General features: G+C 40.5%; 3 protein-coding genes across 3 annotated transcripts; 2 read left to right on the forward strand and 1 right to left on the reverse strand.

The window, feature by feature from the left end:
- The first annotated feature begins 1,152 nt into the window (after positions 1-1,152).
- Positions 1,153-6,856, forward strand: LOC133726726 (uncharacterized). Its single transcript, XM_062154333.1, has 9 exons — positions 1,153-1,310; positions 1,710-2,520; positions 2,691-3,781; positions 4,145-4,442; positions 4,548-4,772; positions 4,961-5,134; positions 5,690-5,884; positions 5,981-6,094; positions 6,337-6,856. Exons 2-9 carry the CDS (start codon positions 1,795-1,797, stop codon positions 6,670-6,672), a joined length of 3,159 nt encoding a protein of 1,052 aa, XP_062010317.1. The 5' UTR covers positions 1,153-1,310; positions 1,710-1,794; the 3' UTR covers positions 6,673-6,856.
- Positions 6,857-7,029: 173 nt separating this feature from the next.
- Positions 7,030-8,649, reverse strand: LOC133726729 (probable adenylate kinase 7, mitochondrial). The gene is made up of 4 exons (XM_062154336.1): positions 8,234-8,649; positions 7,933-8,073; positions 7,561-7,743; positions 7,030-7,465 (listed from the first exon to the last, which is right to left on the reverse strand). The coding sequence occupies exons 1-4, from the start codon at positions 8,564-8,566 to the stop codon at positions 7,313-7,315; spliced, it is 810 nt and encodes a 269-aa protein (XP_062010320.1). The 5' UTR covers positions 8,567-8,649; the 3' UTR covers positions 7,030-7,312.
- A 7,744-nt stretch (positions 8,650-16,393) lies between these two features.
- On the forward strand, positions 16,394-19,092 carry LOC133734618 (wall-associated receptor kinase 3-like). The gene is made up of 3 exons (XM_062162231.1): positions 16,394-17,402; positions 17,553-17,732; positions 18,032-19,092. Exons 1-3 carry the CDS (start codon positions 16,394-16,396, stop codon positions 19,090-19,092), a joined length of 2,250 nt encoding a protein of 749 aa, XP_062018215.1.
- The last annotated feature ends 1,639 nt before the right edge of the window (positions 19,093-20,731 follow it).

Below are 20,731 nucleotides of genomic sequence, written 5' to 3' on the forward strand. Positions count from 1 at the left end.
AAATATTTTATGGCAGTTTGGTAAATGGTCCAACTTCAGCTCCAGTTCTTTGATCCCAAACCTTAGTACATTCAATGTCTTAGGTAGATTTAATTACGTTTTACCCAAGTTTATTGCACCCTGATTAATCGAAAACACGTTTTATTATATGAGTGTTATGACTTGAGACTGTTTTCATATACATACATACATATAAGAATTGAATCATTGATCCAGCCAAAATATTAACATCAGGGTAAGAAGTTAATCTCCAGGTTAGTTGGCTTTTGGGCCCAACCTGATGGGATTATTGGGCTAACAATAGCCCAAGCACAAGATGTAACGGCTATGGTGACGGTGGCTAGAGGGCTCCACTTTCCCGGGGTCCGTGTTATTTGTCTGATAGCAACACCATACTGTCGGCGAGTCCAGCTAACCAAAGCAACACAGCTAGTCAGCTACACACAATCACGACACGTGATCCTCACGCGCCTCGAGTCACCAGAGTCCAATTTGATATTAGTTTGCCGTGTAATATGCAAATAAAATTCATACTAACGTTTTAAACAAAAGAAAAAGAACGGTCACTCAACTTTTACTTATTTGATATTTTGGTCACTCACTTTTTAAATATATCATTTTGGTCACTCAATTTTAACTCTGTTATTCACTTTAGTCACTTCGTTAATTTTTTTCATTAAACAAATTTATTTGCCACAATATCAAAGATATTTTCAGTTGTGACATTTACTTGTCTCGCAGTCCCTTAAAAGTTGTCTTTTAGGTAAGCAAGTCTTTATAATTTAATACTTTCAAATTAAAAAAATTATTTTATTAAAAAAAATATATATTGAACTTTTTAACAAACTATTCAATGAAATGTCTGAATATGCCCGTAGTATACACATTCCATATTTTACTCTCCAATGAGTACAAGTCACCGAGTCCACTCGGCGCGTGCTGCACACGCTCCCCGAATTTCAACCCCAATTGAATATAACTATCATTAGGTGAGACCATTTCAGTCGAGGCGTCCCCATCGCCCAACGTCAAGAAACGACATCCACTGATCCGCATCATAAAAACACCGAACCAAATTCCACCAGAACGACGCCGTTTCCACCCCCTCTCTCTTATGTTTCCTCGCTCTTATAAAAATAGTTACTTTAGTTTTATAGAAACTCTCAATTCCATTACTGTCCGCTTCGCTTTCTTTCATAAATAATCTCCACTTTCTGAAAAACCCTCCGCACTCCTCACCGAAACGATTCCTCTCTCTCTCTCTCTCTCTCTTCTCACTTGCATTTTCCGGCGACTGGTTTCACCTGCCGGTGAGTCACCTTTACACCTTTACTTCTCTCTTCGCATTCAGCTTTACAGTCTTGAGCTTCCGAGTTTGTTACTGTAATATGTATGCGAATTTGATAATATGCATTGTGATAAATTCGAGCTCGTTTAAGCTTGAGTATCTGGATCTGAAGAATTTCTCTGAAATTTTATAGTCGGTCATAGCTCTGCATTGCGTTTTCGGCGAAATTTACATGCGATTATCATGATTATTGAGCAAGTTTCTGATTTTTGAGCTAATTTGTTGTTTGTTATTAGTAAGTTTTGCTTTGATAAGCTGAAATTGCCGGTTTTTTTGACTGTTTTGGTGATGAAATGCTTGTTGAATTTTTTTTTTTTTTTTTTTTTTACTGATGATTTTCTGTGGTTGTTGGTGTCTGAAGTGTTGGGAGGATAAGCTTTGTGAATGTGAACATATTTGGAGAAGAGTAGTTATCTGGAGGAAGTCTTCTTTTTGTTTTGGCAACCATGGTTATAGGCTTAAAGGCGAAGAATCACAGAGGTCCTACTGTTCAGATTGATTATCTAGTCCATATTCTCGAGATTAAGCCTTGGCCGCCGTCACAGTCACTTAAGTCGCTGCGTTCCGTGTTGATTCAGTGGGAGAATGGAGACCGTAGTTCTGGTTCGACCAATGCTGTTGTCCCGTCGATTGGTTCGGTTGTCGGTGAGGGAAGAATTGAGTTCAATGAGTCTTTTAAGTTACCTGTGACTTTGCTGAGGGATGTGGCTGTAAAAGGTGGTGTAAAAGGAGGTGGTGAAGGTGATGCATTTCTGAAGAATTGCTTGGAGTTAAACTTGTATGAGCCTCGGAGGGATAAGACTGCGAAAGGACAGTTGTTGGCGACTGCGATTATAGATTTAGCTGATTATGGTGTTGTGAAAGAGTGCATAAGTGTAAGTGCTCCGATGAACAGTAAGAGGAGCTTTAAGAACACAGATAAACCGATTTTGTATATGAAAATTCAGCCGTTTAAGAAGGGTCGTGCCAGCTCCTCGTCTAGGGAAAGCTTGTCAAGAGGGGTATCACTGGACAAGGCGGGTGGTGAGTCTGTTTCGGCAATGATGGATGAAGAGTATGGTGATGAAGCGGAAGTTGCGTCTTTCACAGACGACGATGTTTCCTCCCACTCATCTCAGACGGTATCTTCTTCTCTAGAAACAAATCGTGGGCTGTCTCCTCCGAAAGATGAGGTAATCATATCCTTACTTTTCAGTTGTCCTCTTTCAGATGGAAACTTGCTATTCAGACCACTGTACTGCTATAGTTTTTACTCTCTTTTAGTCATGTGCATGATATGGTTTTGCCTTTGAACTAATTCATGCAGTAGTATTTATTGTAATATTTTGGCACTTAATTGCAGAATGGACAAGACAAAGTGCCTCATAATGCAAAGCATTCCTTTGCCTCAAACCTAGGCGCTGAAAAATCAAGAACAATACCTCAGAGTGCACCACAAGAATATCTGAAGGGAAGTTCATCATGCTCATCATCAGTTGACTTGTCTTCTGACCCTGGTAGCCCTGTAAATGGTCATGCTTCTGTAGCTTACTCTCACAGCTCTAGTTCGGCGACACTCATAAAAACTGGTGGTTCCCAGATTGTCTCTTCTTCTTCCTCATCATCATTGAATGAAAATGCAGAGGAGTCCAACACCAGCATGAGAAGCAATGGCCATGCACATGCCCAGGAGGTAAACGATAAGGTTGTCAACGGCAGAAGTAAAGTTACTGCTGATATTCAACAGAGTAGCAAGGATGATGAGAAAGCTCAGGAAATTGGCAGAGATTCCGTGGTGGCTGCTGGTGGTGGTGATATTTACGATAGTTCTATGGAGGACAAAGACGGACAGAAACAAGAAGAAAATGGTGATGAAAGACAAAATTGTGATGAGGAGAACCATTCTAGGGAAGGTGAATCATACATTGCAGGTCATGCTAATGGGAAACATGTTCCACTAGGAATGAATGGAGTTATTGTAAGCAATGAGAAATTAAAGCCTGTCAAGTCTGTTAGGTCAGTTGCTGACTTAAGTAAGAATACATTATCTAGGAATGATCAGCATGTAGAGGTAAAGGATGGTGTTCAGGGAGATACGCAGAAGAGTGCAGATGTTGCAGGAAACCTCAGAGTTAAGGAAAGGAAAGAGGCTAAGGTGTATCCCAAGGATACAAGAAGTGTCATTTTAGAAAGCAAGGTTAATCAGTTGGAGCACAGAATAAAGATGCTTGAGGGAGAGCTAAGAGAAGCTGCAGCTGTCGAGTCTGCTCTTTATTCAGTAGTTGCTGAGCATGGAAGTTCCATGAGTAAGGTCCATGCTCCAGCTCGGCGCCTTTCTAGGTTGTATCTTCATGCTTGTGGAGAAACTTCACGTTCTAGGAGAGCCAGTGCAGCTAGAAGTGTTGTTTCAGGACTAGTTTTGGTTGCAAAAGCATGTGGGAATGATGTTCCAAGGTATATTCATTGGCTTTTGTTTTGTGTATTTTCTTTGAACTTCTCTTTGTGATTCTGTCGCATGTATGTTGGCCTCTGCATGAACCTAACACTAGGCACATGGACCTTCCATTCAAGGGTCCGCAAGTCTTCCAAAAATAGTATATATGACCATAATCATCATCATCATCATCATAAAGTTTCCAAAGTGGAGAAACTGGATATCTGCTTGGCATACCAAACAAGTGATTGTAACTGATTGGAATAGGTCTCTCTGCTCATGTTACTGCATCTGCTGCATGTCATAGGACTGCATCCATTATTAGTTGAAGTGATATTTTTTAAAGTTGTTTTTTCATTCAATCTTCTATTCTCTGATTACAGGCTAACATTTTGGCTCTCAAACTCGATTGTCTTGAGAACAATTATAAGCCAGGCAACTGGGGACCCTGAACTTCCCAAGTCTGCCAGGTCTTCTATTGACAGAAATGGTGCTGAAAAAGTTAAACATAAGGCTTCATCTCCATTAAAATGGGAGGCTCCATCCTCTGGGAAAAAACAAGGGATGAAACTATTGAACGGAAGTTTTGGTGACTGGGAGAACCCAAATTCGTTTACGTCCACACTGGAGAAGATTGAATCATGGATCTTCTCCCGAATAGTTGAATCTATCTGGTGGCAGGTGATTGAGTGCCTGCTTTATCTGTTTTTCCTTGTAGATCTAGTATGTACCACATGTGGAATTAATTAATCTTAATCTGATTCATTTTCACCATCATATTTTCAGACTTTGACACCACATATGCAGTCGGTTGCTGCAAAGGCAATTGATGAAAATATTGGTTCAGTGTCACGAAAGAATTATAGAAGGACATCTAGTTCAGTTGATCAAGAGCAAAGTGACTTTTCATTAGACCTTTGGAAGAAGGCTTTCAGGGATGCTTGTGAAAGACTTTGTCCAGTAAGAGCTGGTGGACATGAATGTGGCTGCTTGCCTTTGTTGTCTAGATTGGTATGTCTATATACTCAGATATTCTCATTATTATGCTATTTCGTTGATAAGTGTTTTTATTTCTTAATATATCAATCCTGTGAATTTTATCTCAAAATCTTCAATATATTGTTCTGTTCCATATTTTGTATTATTGGAAATTTATCAATCTTAAGTATTATTCGCAATGATCTCTGTCATGCGTCTAGGTCATGGAGCAATCGGTGGCTAGATTAGATGTGGCAATGTTCAATGCCATTCTCCGTGAATCTCCTGACGAGATCCCCAGTGACCCTGTGTCCGATCCCATCAGTGATTTGAAGGTTCTTCCAATTCCAGCTGGGAAATCTAGTTTTGGGGCAGGTGCACAGCTGAAGAGTGCGGTAAGCCAATTCGAATTGTATCTTCCAACCTATTTATAATGAATTTTGTTTATTTTATTTGTCTTGTAACAATTATTTGTTTCAATTCTTTATTATTTTCCTCAAGCTTTGGGGTTAGGACTCCTTCCACAGTTTTTCTCTTTCCGGGGTAAAATTAAACATTAGGAGTATTGTCCATATGTAACGCTATTGGTTCCTGCTACATGTCCTTGAGTTCTTCTCCACAGGAGAGTACCCTTGTGTTTAATTCCAATTACATGTCCCTTACAAATCGATAGTCATGTGCCTTGACTCGATGACTAATACAGCAAAACACTTTTAAGTCGCATCTAATTTCCATCCTGACATTACATAATATTTGACTTTTATTAGGATGATACACATTCTGTAATATTCCTCAAAAGTGCCTAATGCCTTTGGATGTACCTCAAGAGCATGACCACTTGATTATCACATGATAAAGCAACGTGAAATTTTGCATCTTACTCTTGTAAGAACAAAATTCTGATTGATTTATTTTGAAGTTTTCTCTATTTGGTGTTTTATGGTTATCAGATTGGGAACTGGTCCAGATGGCTAACTGACCTATTTGGTATCGATGATGATGACTCATTTGAAGACGTAAATGGACATGGTGATAATGATGAGAGACTTGATACATCCTTCAAGTCCTTTCATCTGCTTAATGCATTGAGTGATCTCATGATGCTTCCAAAGGACATGCTCTTAAGCAAATCCATCAGAAAAGAGGTTCGGCCCTTGAACTCACCACCTGTCTTAGTTGTCTACTCCACATAATCAGTATTTTGTAGTTCTTACACATGGTACCTGGTTATTGTCTTGAAGGTATGCCCTACATTTGCTGCACCACTGATCAAAAGGATTCTTGACAACTTTGTCCCTGACGAATTTTGCACTGACCCAATTCCAGACATTGTGCTTGAAACCCTGGAGTCTGAGGTTAGTCAGTTATATATGTCTGTCTTTTGTTTCTACTCTCAGATACTTGGCTATATTTCAAAAAGTTCTTTTGAATAGAACAGCCAAATGGTTTCTGGCAAGTTTGAAACATTTGTAGTCATAGCAAGTGCTTTCTGGACTGAGCACCAAGAATCTCTAACATGAATTCTAGTATTGCCTCCTAGTAAACATGTCGGTCTCTGTAGGATGATAATCAATTTTTCGTTTCTTTTCTATTAAAGGACACTCTTGAGATTGGGGAGGAGGCTCTCACAAACGTCCCATGCACTGGACCTGTTACAGTCTATTTGCCACCCTCAACAGCTTTGGTTGCAAGTATAATTGGAGATGCTGGAGGCCAATCACAGCTGAGAAGAAGCGGGTCTTCAGTGGTCAGGAAATCTCACACCAGTGATGATGAGCTTGATGAACTGAATTCTCCCCTGGCCTCAATCTTCATAGGTTCTTCCGGGTCTTCACCAGTTGCATCAAAGCCTAACTGGGTTCCGAAGGGAAACATCAATCAAAATGCTGTCAGATATGAACTCCTTCGGGATGTTTGGATGAATAGCGAGTAGGTAGTGAGTAGTGACAAAAGGAAATCAGAGTACTATAGATAAATAATTTGTTTCTCTGTTCCCTTTTGGAGTTGTAAATCTACGCTCCGTTTTTGGCTGGTCACTATTCTGATGTTGATGTACAAAAAAGGTAGAAATTCTTGTAGCATATCCAGATGTTTGAAATATTTTATAATGGAGTGCCTATTGGATGACTTCCGAAGAGAAATTATGGTAAACTGGTTCCGAAAGGAATCAAGAACTTGTTCATGTATTTCTCAGAGGAAATAAACTAACAAGAGCCTTGATTTCGCCTCGCAAAATACCACATTTTAGGATGACATAAATTTGCTTCATTCACATTTTAGCTTGACACTTGTACTCGACAGTAGCTTAATTTGCAGCATTCACATTTGACATCAATTTTTCAAACTGTTTTCTCAGTTCATCTTTCACTACATTACAAACTTGCACCCTCATGTCGCAAGCCATACACTAAAACAGCACTCACAAGACCATAAAATTTCAAAACTGAGTCGGAAGATTCAACACTTGAAACTCCAAATCAACTCTTTAAATCTCACTCGCATATCACATATATACTATACTGCCGGAATACTAAAGAATAATGAGGTCAAAAAAAGAGCCAGATGCAACCTAATCATGCAGTTAGCTTCTGGGAAGAACTGACAGCATTTATATGCTGAAGATGCAATGCAGCCAGCAGGCCCTTCCAGGTTTCTCCGGGGGCACCTTTCATGTGAAAATCAATGAGTTTGTTCTGTTTTCTGTAGTAATCCTCCAACAACTTGCTCTGAAAGTAGAAACGATTATCAATTAGCCAGAGTCTCATGTAAACATAACAAAGTAGAAATCATCAAGCAACTATAACAGAGAATAATGCAATACCTTCTCAGCAATTGCGGACTTCAGCTGTTCTTCCTGCAGATTTACATCATGCATGGAGTTACTCATCCTCAGATAATCTTGACTAAGAGCCAAGCTTCCAGTTCCTAGATTCTTCTTCACCAAGTCATCAGTGGATTTGAAATTCACTACTAGATCAATTTCCGCAATTTGGTCTACTAACTCCTGTAAGAAACAAATCAAATGCAAACATTTAGAGAACTTCAAACCACTTACAGCATTCAAAGCTCACACAAAAGACACAATCTTCAAAAGAGCTGATCAGAATTCATTCATGTCCAGCCTTGATCAGCGCTTTAGCAGAAATTACAAACACAAACAATCAAAAATAATCTCGATTTTCTTTGAACTTACAGCTTGAATTCTAGTTCGAGGAATCCCATCAAGAATGAATCCATTTTCACCTCTGTAGTATCCTTCCTCAAGCCTTTTCGACAACAATGCGAAAATCACTTCATCCTGAACAAGCTTTCCTTCATTCACCGCATTCGCAATCTAAAAATCCCCACATTAACAACAACACCCCATAATCAAATCAATGCTCTTCTTTCCTTCAAAATTTAACACATTTGGGCAAAAAATAAAAAATAAAAAAAGTTGCAGAGAACATTAAACCCTAAACCCTAAATTACAATAGAAAACCAAAAAGTCAGACCTGCTTGTAGAGAGAAGAGCGAGGGTTGAGCTCCTGGCGGACGAGGGTGCCCATAGAAATGTGGGGAACTTCCAGAAGCTTCGAGAGCCTCTCGGCGTACAAGTGCTTCTTCGCACCTCGATCTCCTATCAGCACCCAATGTATCCCTCTCCGTGGGATCCACCCGGCCGAGTCCACCACCGCCGTTTGATGCTCTTCTTCCTCGTCGGAGTAATAGTCCAGCTGAGCCGCGGCGGCCGATCCGTAGGCTCGGCGCGGCGGCGCGAGGAGGCCGACACTGCGTCGTTTCAGCAGCGACGCGGCGGCCAGTTCGAGGCGGCTGAGTCCGGCCATGGCGGCGGCGAGAGGTGGGTTTTATTAGGGTTTAAGGGAAAAGTGTTAATGAGGTTCTCGTGGCTTCGGTTTTAGAGAGAGAGAGAGTGTGTGTTTGTTTTTTTTTTTTTGGCAATAAGAGAGTGTGTTTGTTTGGTAGTGTAATTACGTTGCTGCCACTCCCAACTGTTTGGTGAAATGATCGTGTGCATCGGGATTCACTTTAACTCCTGGCGTTTTGTGCAAAACTGAGACGGGACTGATACGTGTCAGCATCTGAATGGGAATTTGAGCTGGTACGGGTTGTAGGTGATTACTGTTGTCTAGTCCTGGGCTCGTGGAATCCACAGATAGTGGAGGTCGAGTGTGGACGCCGCGTGGTCAATGATTCGCGCCAACTAGATGTGCTGTGCTTTCGCCACGTTGCACGATTTCCCACCAAACAAAACCAGATACTATTTCTAGGCTATTTTTGGGTCACATCAAAGTCCATACCAGAGGCCCAAAAATGTGGCCCATTTACATCATGGGCTGTCAAGGAATTGAATCCCTACACTTCACGATACGGGACGATACGTTTAAAACAGATAAATGTATGGGTGATTCTAGTTGGACCTCCAAATTTGATATTTGGACCTCCAACTTTTTTCAATTATTAATATACTTTGTCAAGTTATATGAAAAGACAAATAAGGACAAATAGAGAAAACTGAAAAAAAAAAAAAATACTCTTCTTAAATTACCTCCCTAAATATAACATTCAATTAAATTGATTTTTTATTTTTTATTTTTCCGGAATTTCCTTATATTGACATATAGTTTTAAAATTTACCTAAAATAATTAAGTAAAAACAATAATTTCTATACATGGCCCATCATTTAATACAAAAATAAATTCAAAACAATCTGATTTGGAATTTCCTTAAACTAAATTCATTGAGTATTATGATATAGTTATTACTCGATCTTCCAACCCAAAACCCTTGAAATTCCTTCTTTTATCAAATTCAAAAGGATTCCAGCAACATATCAAGATCGAGAACCTCTGATTAATTTTGGTGGAAGAGAAACCTACTCATAAGAGAGCAATATCATGTGATTTTGATTTATTCTTCTTCTCATGTTGAAGATAGAGATAAAAAGTGGAGTAACATATTGTTGTATCTTATATTCAAGGGTGTTTTGGTAAAAATAAGGAGGTCTACTTAGCCTTTTAAGTATTCTAAAAAGTAAATTAGAGGTGTACTAAGTATGGGAGGTCCAAATAGCAAATTTGGAGGTCCAACTAGAACCACCCTAAATGTATTGCCAAAAAAAAAAACAAAAGTAAATAGGTGAGTCTAGGGTAACTCAAATCCATAAATGACACGGTTAACCTGTTTATTTGAGCAAGTTATCCTCACACACACTTAATAAAAAGGTCGAGGTTCAGGATCACATTTTTCGACACTTGTATTAAATGCATCGTGTTTATATTGGATGAAAGACAGGAGCACAACTAGGATCGAAAGTTTTTTTTTTTTTTTTTTTGATCAAGTAGGATCGAAAGTTTGGGGAGTTCAAAATGTAATTTTTCTTTTCTCAAATGTAATTACGAAATATTCAAAATAACCATAGAGGCTGATTAGCAAAGAAGTCACTAATAGTTCTATTCCAGCATTTATGTTTGAAACAAACTTTTAGTAAGAAGCAGTATTACATATAAGTAACATACCAAATTTACAAAAACAAAAAACTCATCTTATTAAGTCATTTTTTGTGAATAACTTATATGTAATTTGTTATAAATATTTCATAAGGGTTTAACAGTTTCCAAAAGAAAGCATAAGTTTAATCTAAAGTCAAACCAAATATGTTGTAGAGAAACTGAATTTGAGAGAAATTTGCTGTCTATTCTTATTGATAATAGGGGCCTCTTTATATAGAGGATTACAATGCATAGAATCTTAATCATACAAGGAAAGTAATCGTACATTGAATAAGAATCTAGATCCTTCTAATTTAACCCTATTACCACTAGGTCAAGTAACCTAGGGTTTGGGCCAAACACAAATTAGGGTTTACTTGAACACTCTCCTTTGTGTTGCCCAAACGCGGTGCTTCTCTCGTTGCCTCGTTAAAAACCTTGCCGAGTAACAAAAACCCAGTGGGACAAAAATAACCTCGGTCGAAGGGGAAAAAGAGCACAACACACCCTTCACATTTCGAGACGAACATGTAGACATCTCCCCCTGATGTCTGCGCCTCCCCCTGATGACTACGATCATGGGAGTTCAGATAATTTCCACAAGCCAATTCTTGCCACATGTTTCTCGAACGTGGATTTGGGCAATGACTTAGTAAACAAGTCTGCCACATTGTCCTCAGATCGAACCTGGTTCACTTTGATCTTGAGGAGCTTCTGTTGTTGCTGATTGTAGAAGAATTTAGGCGATATGTGCTTGGTATTGTCGCCTTTGATGTAGCATTGCTTCATTTGTTCAATGCAAGCAGCATTATCCTCATAAATGCTTGTTGGCTCATCTGTGGTAGACTTCAAACCACAATTGCTTCGAACATGCGTAACTATGGACCGAAGCCATATACATTCACGAACTGCTTCGTGAAGAGCAATAATCTCTACATGATTCGAAGAGGTAGCGACTAAGGTCTGCTTTGTAGACCTCCAAGATATCGCGGTCTTTCCCATGGTGAAAACATAACCAGTTTGGGAGCGACCTTTGTGTGGGTCAGAGAGGTACCCAGCATCAGCATTACCTTCCAAAACACTTATATCGTTTTGGGATGGGGAGAGGGAACGCAATCCACCATGTGTGGCATCCCTGGCACTTGATGGGTCCGAATCCATCTTCTCTCTGTAGGGATAGAACAAGCCCATATCGATCGTACCACTTAGATATCGAAAGATATCTTTAACACCAGTCCAATGGCGACGTGTTGGTGCAGAGCTATATCTAGCTAGCAAGTTCACAGCGAATGAGATATCCGGTCTTGTGCATTGTGCTAAGTACAATAATGCGCCTATTGCACTTAGGTAGGGCACTTCTGCCTCTAGCACTTCTTCATCGTCATCTTTTGGACGAAATTGATCCTTCCTTGGATCAAGACTACGGACGACCATTGGGGTGCTTGAAGGCTTAATCTTGTCAGTGTTGAAACGCCTAAGCATCTTTTGGGTATAAGCTGATTGATGAATCATGATACCATCTCTACGGTGCTCAAGTTCAAAACCGAGGCAAAACCGTGTTTTCCCAAGATCTTTCATCTCAAACTCGGATTTCAGGTGTTCAGCGGTTTCCCTTAACTTTTTAAGGGTGCCAATTATGTTCATGTCATCGACATAAACCGCTACTATTGCAAATCCGGAACTTGTCCTTTTTATGAACACACATGGGCATAGTTCATTGTTGACATATCCCTTTCCAATCAAGTAGTCACTTAATCGGTTATACCACATCCGTCCGGATTGTTTCAATCCATATAGTGAGCGTTTCAATCTAATCGCAAACGCGCTCCGTGGTTTAGAGCCACTTGATTTGGGTAACTGAATTTCGTCTGGAATCTTCATGTATATCTCTGTATCTAGATCCCCATATATATACGCAGTAACCACATCCATAAGCTGCATGTTCAGTTTTTCGGAAACTACCAAACTGACAACGTAGCGGAACGTTATGACGTCCATTACGGGAGAATAGGTCTCCTCGTAGTCGATTCCAGGGCGTTGTGAGAAACCTTGCGCCACAAGGCGAGCTTTATACCTTACAATCTCGTTTTTCTCATTACGCTTTCTAACGAATACCCATTTGTGACCAACTGGTTTGGTGTTGGGCGGTATTGGCACAACTGGTCCGAATACCTTTCTTTTCGCTAGAGAATCAAGTTCTGTCTGGATCGCATCTTTCCACTTTGGCCAATCAGCTCTACGTTGGCATTCATCAACGGAGCGTGGTTCGATGTCATCGGTCTCAATAATCTCACGCGCCACTGAATACGCGAATACATCATCAATGATGATGGAGTTTCTTTCCCACGTCCCATGTACACTAGTGTAATTAACAGAGATCTCTACGTTCTCAGGGATAGGTTCTGACATTGAGGCGTCCCCCAATGATGTCTCTTGGACATAACCATAATCCAGAACATTCTCATGGGACGGATTTTGAGTATCGATGATCAAAGGATTTGTTTGTGCCTCATTCGCTCTCTTTCTAGGGCGAGTATCCTTCGAACCAATTGGTCTACCGCGCTTTCTTGCGGGACCTGCGGCCATAGATGCCACATCATTGCCATGTTGGGCAATGGCGCCATCTCCTGGTGTCACAGGAGTGGCGTGGTGTCCAGTATTTGGGACATCGATCCTTGCAGGCACGTTTGCAGCAGGTATGTATGATCTCGTCACTTTGGCAACATCAGAAAACGCATCCGGCAGAGTGTCTGCTACGTTCTGGAGCTCGATTATTCTTCGCACTTCAAGTTCGGACTGTGCGGTACGGGGATCGAGATGAGACATAGTGGGGACAGACCACGACAATTCCTGTCGTTCCTGTTGAACATCTGTGTTCTTATCTCCCCCTAACGATGGGAAGACTGTCTCATCAAAGTGACAATCCGCAAATCTAGCGGTAAAGAGATCGCCTGTCAAGGGTTCAAGGTAGCGGACGATCGTTGGAGATTCATATCCAACATAAATGCCCATTCGTCGTTGTGGACCCATCTTAGTACGATGTGGCGGCGTAATAGGCACATAAATGACACACCCAAAAATGCGTAAGTGCGAGATATCAGGCTCGTACCCAGTCACTAGCTGTAACGCAGAGTAAGATTGGGTGGCAGTGGGTCGTAGACGAATTAGCGTCGCTGCATGCAATATTGCATATCCCCAAGCAGAAACAGGGAGATTGGTGCGCATAACCAATGTCCGTGCTATCATCTGTAGTCGTTTGATAGCGGCTTCTGCGAGACCATTTTGGGTATGAACATGGGGAACTGGATGCTCTACATCAATCCCCAGTGACATGCAATAGTCATCGAACGTTTTCGATGTAAACTCCCCAGCATTATCAAGTCGAATTGACTTAATAGGATGGTCAGGGTAGTGAGCCCGTAGACAGATAATCTGGGTGAGGAGTTTAGCATAAGCAGCATTTCGAGTGGACAATAGCGCGACATGTGACCAGCGTGTCGACGCATCAACCAATACCATAAAGTATTTAAAAGGTCCGCATGATGGTTGAATTGGTCCACAGATATCCCCTTGGATTCTCTGTAAGAACGGAATGATTATTTTGGGATCCTTTGCGTAGGACGGTCTCGGTCCTAATTTCCAGAATGAACAAGCTTTGCAGAAAGAGCGAGGGGCCTTAGAAGCAACCAAGGAGGATTTTGGTTGGGCCTGAGCGACTGTAGCGCTATTAGAAGCAAAATGTGTGACTACATCTCCTATCATGGCATTCGAGCCATGGGAATTTTTGTTTATGGCGTCATGGTCATTGGGAGGAACAACCATGGCGTCATGCTCATGGTTGGCGCCATTGATGGCGTCATCACATGGGACTTGGGCGGCCCTATGGCGCCCCAAGACGGCTGCAGCGCCAGATGCTGCAATTGTTGCGGTCTTGCTAAGTCCTGGAATCAATTTTCGATTCTTGCTTCTTCTCACTCTGAAGAATGGATGTCCGTGTGAAGTCTTTAGTATACGGAGCATCATATCACGACCAGGATGTCCTAGTCGGTCATGCCAAAGCCAATATGTGTCTGAATCCAAGAGATCTTCTCTTATGACATTATTGGATTCAATAGGTCGAATTGTAGTGACATAAAGTCCACTAGATTGACACATGAGCTTCTCTAAGATGCGTTTTCTTCCGCAATCATTAGAGGTAATGCAAAGGAATTCTATTCCGTTCTCACTATGCGTTTCCGCATGGAATCCGTTGGCTCTAATATCTTTAAAGCTCAATAAGGTTCGATTTGCCTTAGGAGCGTAGAGAGCTTCAGTGACTTTAATCAATGTGCCATTAGGCAAAAGGAATTGGGCCATTCCATGTCCTTGAACTAAACCTGATGGCCCAGCCATCGTAGTCACAGATGAATATGTAGGCAACATCTCCAAGAATAATTGCCTATGTCGTAGAATGGTGTGCGTAGTCGCACTATCCGCAAGACATTGAAGTTCATCCATTCCTAAAAGAAAAGCTCGTAATTAAAAAGGAGTCATAAAGAAAAGAACTAAACTTTTATTAATAAGCCAAACGGAATTACATCATCGTTTCTTTAACCAATATGGCAATTGCCTACATCTCTTGGAAAATAAAAAGACTTAATCAAAATCGCCAGTTTCTGGGTCTTGATCCTTGTAGTCTTCCACCCTTAGATCGAGATCACAATCTTGATCTTCTTGTTCCATGTAATTTGCCTCCCTTGCTTCACGATACATCTTGTATGCGTTTGCAACGTTCTGGGATGCAGTACACTTCTTTGCCCAATGTCCACTTGATCCACATCTGAGACAAGCATCATTATGGTCAGGTTCCCTTGATCGAGGCGCTCTGGGAGAATTTTGAGGACGGTTATTGCCTTTGGTGGCGTTACCACCATAACCGGAGGCTTGGCCTCTCTCTCTCTTCACACGTTTACCTTGAAAAGATGCCAGAATTCTTGACCGGAAAAGATGTTGGTTGGGCTGTGCAGTGATACTGCAGGGTCGCTGCGAGGATGTCGCGAGGACGCTACGGAGATGCCGCGAGGACTGTTTCGGGGCCACTGCGGGGATGCGACTGCTGTGGGGATGTCGCGAGGCCGCGAGGACAGTTGTGGGGATGCTGTGGGGATGCAACTGCTGCGGGGATGTCGCGAGGCCGCGAGGACAGTTGCGGGGATGCTGTGGAGATGCCGCGAGGCCGCTGGTGAGTCGCGGTCGCGAGGGCAGGCGAGCGCGCCCGAAGGTAGAAGGCAAGCAGTGCTTGCGGGCGCTACAGGGGCAGCGAGGCTAACCTGGTAGGGTTAGAGATGAGTTGCGACGCGGGGGCTGCGGGGGCAGTAGTAGCGCAGGCAAGGCAAATCTGGTGGAGCTTGATCAATTTCTAGGGTTTTGGTTTCTAAGGCTAGGGTTAGGGCTCGTGCTGATAACGTGTTGTAGAGAAACTGAATTTGAGAGAAATTTGCTGTCTATTCTTATTGATAATAGGGGCCTCTTTATATAGAGGATTACAATGCATAGAATCTTAATCATACAAGGAAATTAATCGTACATTGAATAGGAATCTAAATCCTTCTAATTTAACCCTATTACCATTAGGTCAAGTAACCTAGGGTTTGAGCCAAACACAAATTAGGGTTTACTTGAACAAATATTAATTATTCAAAGGTATAAGTATGATATATATTTATTTACATGGGCTAAATTGTTAGCAGAGAGTAGTAAAAACTTACTAATTATGATGCTTAATTTGAGCAGATTGAAGAATTCTAATTAATTACTGTAATAAAGTTGTTATATAGTCGATAAGCTGGCTTTTCTCTTTAATTTGTGCAAATTAAGCATTACTCATTGCCATAGCTCAATCATAAACCGCTGGCTTTGATCATCACTATTCTTATTATCACTATGATTTGATTTTGCGTACGTTTCATAATTATATACTTCATCACTTACTATTAAAAGTCCACAATTAGCTGTATATTAATTCCATAATTTCCAAACTTGCGAAATCAAATACCAAAAATACTGTAGCGTGGTATTAATATTTAAGTGGGAGTGTAAGTATTTTAGCGTCCATCCCCCCTCTTGCTAGACTAGTGTGGAGATCAATGCTTCGATCTGAGTCTCAGAGAAGAATATCATATATGAGTATGAGAATAAAACTAGTACTTGTTGTGGTGGTTATATTGTTGGAGCATTATAATCATGGAGCAAAAGCAGCAGCAGACACCAATCCAAATCAACTGGAATTAGTCAAGCCAGGCTGCTCAGCCACCTGTGGATCTCTTGTCGTTCCATATCCTTTTGGTACTACCCCGGGTTGTTACTTTAACGACGACTTTTTCATATCTTGTAATAATACAATTACAGATGGTGGCGGCGGCGGCGGCTATGAAGGAGTTCCAAAAGCTTTTTTCAGAGGGAGAAGTGATTTCGTTATCCTCAACATATCGTTGGAGCGTCAAGAAATGAGAGTATCACGTTCCATGAGCAAATCTTGCCTTGAAGTTGACGAGACTGGCAATGTGACTTCATATTCTAACGAAGACAACAACCCAGGTGTAATTGCCCCCAAAGCCTTTCGTATCTCAAGTAGGCGCAACAAGTTCACCACCGTCGGTTGCAACTTATTCGGGCTTATTCAGACTGTGGATCAAACTATTAGCAGCAGCTCAGGCTCAAAGAAATACTCATCGGAGACATCCGCGCTGCGTGGATATATTGATGCTTGTGTATCAACGTGTACCATAGGAATCGAAAACGTGCAAAATGGAACTTGTCATCCGCATGGTGGCTGTTGCCAAACACCTATTGCAATCGGCGATATAAATCATTATACCACAAGTTTAGACACCATATCAGAAGATTTCCGATCAGTAAAATTATGTGGTTATGCTTTTGTCACAGAAGAAGAGGAGTTCAAGTTTTCCTCTTTAGATCTAATCAAAAGCCTAGATAACAGAAAAGCGGCCCCTTTGGTTCTCGATTGGGCTGTTCGGAATCACATCAATTGTGCAGAAGCTCGGAGTCGTAAGGATTATGCATGCAAGGCAAAGTACAGCGACTGTCTCAATTCAACAAATGGACCTGGCTATATTTGCAAATGCCGCAAAGGTTACCAAGGCAATCCTTACCTCCTCCATGGATGCCAAGGTAGACGCTCTATATACGTGCAAATTTCTTTTACATTTTTAATTTTTTTTTCTTGAACCCTACAAATTTTTATCTATTAAACCTACTAATATATTTGTTAATGGAATATTCTAGATTTTATTAATTGGGTAGGAATAATATAAAATGCAGATATCAACGAGTGTGCGAGCGAGAAGTTAAATCCTTGCTCAAACTCGGCCACATGCATCAACAACCCTGGAGGTGTCACCTGCACTTGCTCGGAAGGATACATAGGAGACGGAAAGGAAGCCGGAACTGGTTGCACCCATCAATTCAGTCAGCAACTAAAACTTCTTGTTATTGCATTTGGTAAGTAACATGCAATATCATCTTTTTTTAGCGAATCTCGCATTCATTACTATTGCTACTGTTGTGGCCTGATTTAAGAAACTTGTTGGGGACTTCATTCATTAAATAAAAAGAAATTTATTTTGCTTCTAAGCAAATCTCGTATTCATCAATATGGTTACTGTTATTGCACAGTTTTAGGAAATTAATTATTTAATTTGATCAATGAAAGTTGCCAAACAGACAAAATTACTATAATCCTGTTTTTACTTTACTCTCATATTTAGTGACGTTTAATTTACTTGTCATTGATCGAGCAGGTATTTGCACGGGCATTTTGGTGCTAGTGACAGTAGGTTTTTGGATTTATTTGGTTATAAAGAGGAGAAGACTCATCAAACTCAAACGCATGTTCTTTGAACAAAACGGTGGAGTTTTGTTACAGCAACACCTCAACTTGTCCCGTCATAAACCATCCATTGAGATAATGAAAATATTTAGTTCAGACGAGCTCATAAAGGCTACCAACAATTATGACAAGAGTAACATTCTTGGCCAAGGAGGCAATGGAACAGTTTACAAGGGAGTTCTACGAGGCAACAAAATTGTAGCCATTAAAAGGTCCAAGACTTGTGACCGAAGCCAAATTGGAGAATTCATCAACGAGGGAATTGTGCTTTCCCAAGTCAATCACCGCAATGTGGTTAAACTATTGGGTTGTTGTTTGGAGACAGAAGTTCCAGTGCTTGTTTATGAATTCATCACAAATGGAACTCTTGCAAGCCACCTTCATCCTAATCAAAGTCAGCCGTTGTCAATTACATTGTCATGGCAAATGCGTCTCAAAATCGCAGCTGAAATTGCTGGAGCGCTTGCATACTTGCACTCTGAAACTTGCATGCCAATTATACATAGAGATGTGAAGACTTCTAATATACTGTTAGATGATAATTTCACAGCGAAGGTCGCCGATTTTGGAGCTTCAAGGCTTGTTCCTCTTGGTCAAACTCAATTGACCACTTTATTGCAAGGAACAATTGGATATTTAGATCCAGAATACTTATATAATAGCCAGTTGACAGATAAAAGTGATGTTTTTAGTTTTGGAGTTATTCTAGCGGAGCTACTAACAGGAAAGACGCCATTAATATTCAAAGAGGGTCGAAAAGCAACGGTCAACTTGGCAGTGTACTTTGTTTCTTGCGTGGAAGAGGAATGCTTGCATGAAATTCTCGACGATCAAGTGGCCATGGATGATCAAGTCTTTGAGGTGCTAAAGCAAGTGGCTAGCGTTGCGGTGATGTGTTTAAGGACAAAAAGGGAGGAAAGACCTGCTATGAAGGAAGTTGCAGCAGAGCTAGAAATATTGTCAAAAATGTGAGATTAGTAGGTTCCCGCTTCTTCTTGTTGCATTTGGTAAGTAAAACTTTTCGTCCTTTAGATAAAAAAAATAAATAAAAAAAACTTTCACTACATCCATGCCATTTCATTAGTTTTCGATCAATATGTGTTTAACTAGCTCCTTGTTGCATAATTGTAATAGTTTAGGAAAAATTGAAAAAGGAATTCTAGCAATCTTTTACAACATATCTTCTTCCATTTTTCGTTCATTTTTTATAATACGATGATTGTTCACTAATAGATAATTTCTTAAAGATCAATTACAAACAACAGAATTAATGGTGGCTTCATAAAAAAAAAACAGAATTAATGGTGGCCCAAAATGGTGGACACGTAGCTCAAATTAATGGTGGTTATGCTCCTGCTCCTCAACATAACTATTCACAGCAGCAAGGGTTCTCCAGTAACAATGGTGCCTACAGGAATATGCCACTACAGCAAGGATCATTATCTCAACTCTCCAATGCCACCCCAACAAGTTATTACTTTGCCTTGCCAAGTGATATTACTTCTCGATCAAAAGGTGTTATTCCCTTGCAAATTACAGCTGCACCTCAGTTATCCATTCCTTCTCATTCTCCTTTAATATCCTACAGTTCTTCAATCACTTCAGTTCCCTCTAAATGGAAACAAGCTATACTTGAAGAAATTGACACTTAGTTGATACAAGGCACTTGGCAGCTTCCCTGTACTCCTCCTGAAAGACTTCTTCTGAACTGTAGGCAGGCTTATCGGCCTATGGAGCTATGGTGATCACTTCCCCTCCTTCGTCCAAGTTGAAACAAGCATTTTTTGCTGCACTCTTCTAACTCTTTTTTCTGCTGCAATCTGATGTTCGTATCACACCCATCAGCTTGAGGGGGGATGTTAAAGTCAATGAAGAAAATGTGAGCCAAAGTCAATGTTCCAGTCAAGTCAACGAGGTAGCTCAGCAGTGAAATACTGTATATGCTAAGCAAGTTTGTTAGATTGTTAAACAAGTTGTTAGATTGTTAAGCAGATTGGTTAGAAGGATAAGATTTCCAGATTAGAGAATCAGTTTCATTTTCGTCCTCTTAATTCTTACAGCAACACAGTGTACAAATACCAGTTTTATAATACCAAATATTCTTCGTCTTTTTCCTCTGTTCTTTAGCTTAGGGCTTAACTTTTTCACCATGATCAAAATTTCTAGCATATAAGAATGACAAAAACATGTTATAAGAGACTAACTGAGGACATCCAAATCAAACATAATTTAGAGCCATTTGAATGTAATCCATGATTAACTTTGGGAGGGGGAAAAAAAAACGTCTTCCATTAAATAAAATTACCTTAATGTTTGCTGTACCAGGTTCGTCCTTGTTAGTTCTGTGACTTATCAATGCTTTGTTAAATTGCTTAATGGGGTTTCTTCCCTCTCTGTTGCTATATATGCAGCTCTTGGTTCTGTTAGACCTTGTTAAGCACTAAAATCCCCTGTTTCAATGGAAGAATTAAGATCTCTCTTGTTAATTGCTGAAGATGAGATTAATCAATCTGTGAAGTCCATTTCTTTATCTTTGGAGGCTTCTATGGCTGCATTTGATGATAATTTCAGAGGTACTTCATCTTCTCATTCTTTGAATAATAGTTGTTTA

This window comes from Rosa rugosa, chromosome 1, assembly GCF_958449725.1.
Source record: "Rosa rugosa chromosome 1, drRosRugo1.1, whole genome shotgun sequence".
Taxonomy (NCBI): Eukaryota; Viridiplantae; Streptophyta; class Magnoliopsida; order Rosales; family Rosaceae; genus Rosa; species Rosa rugosa.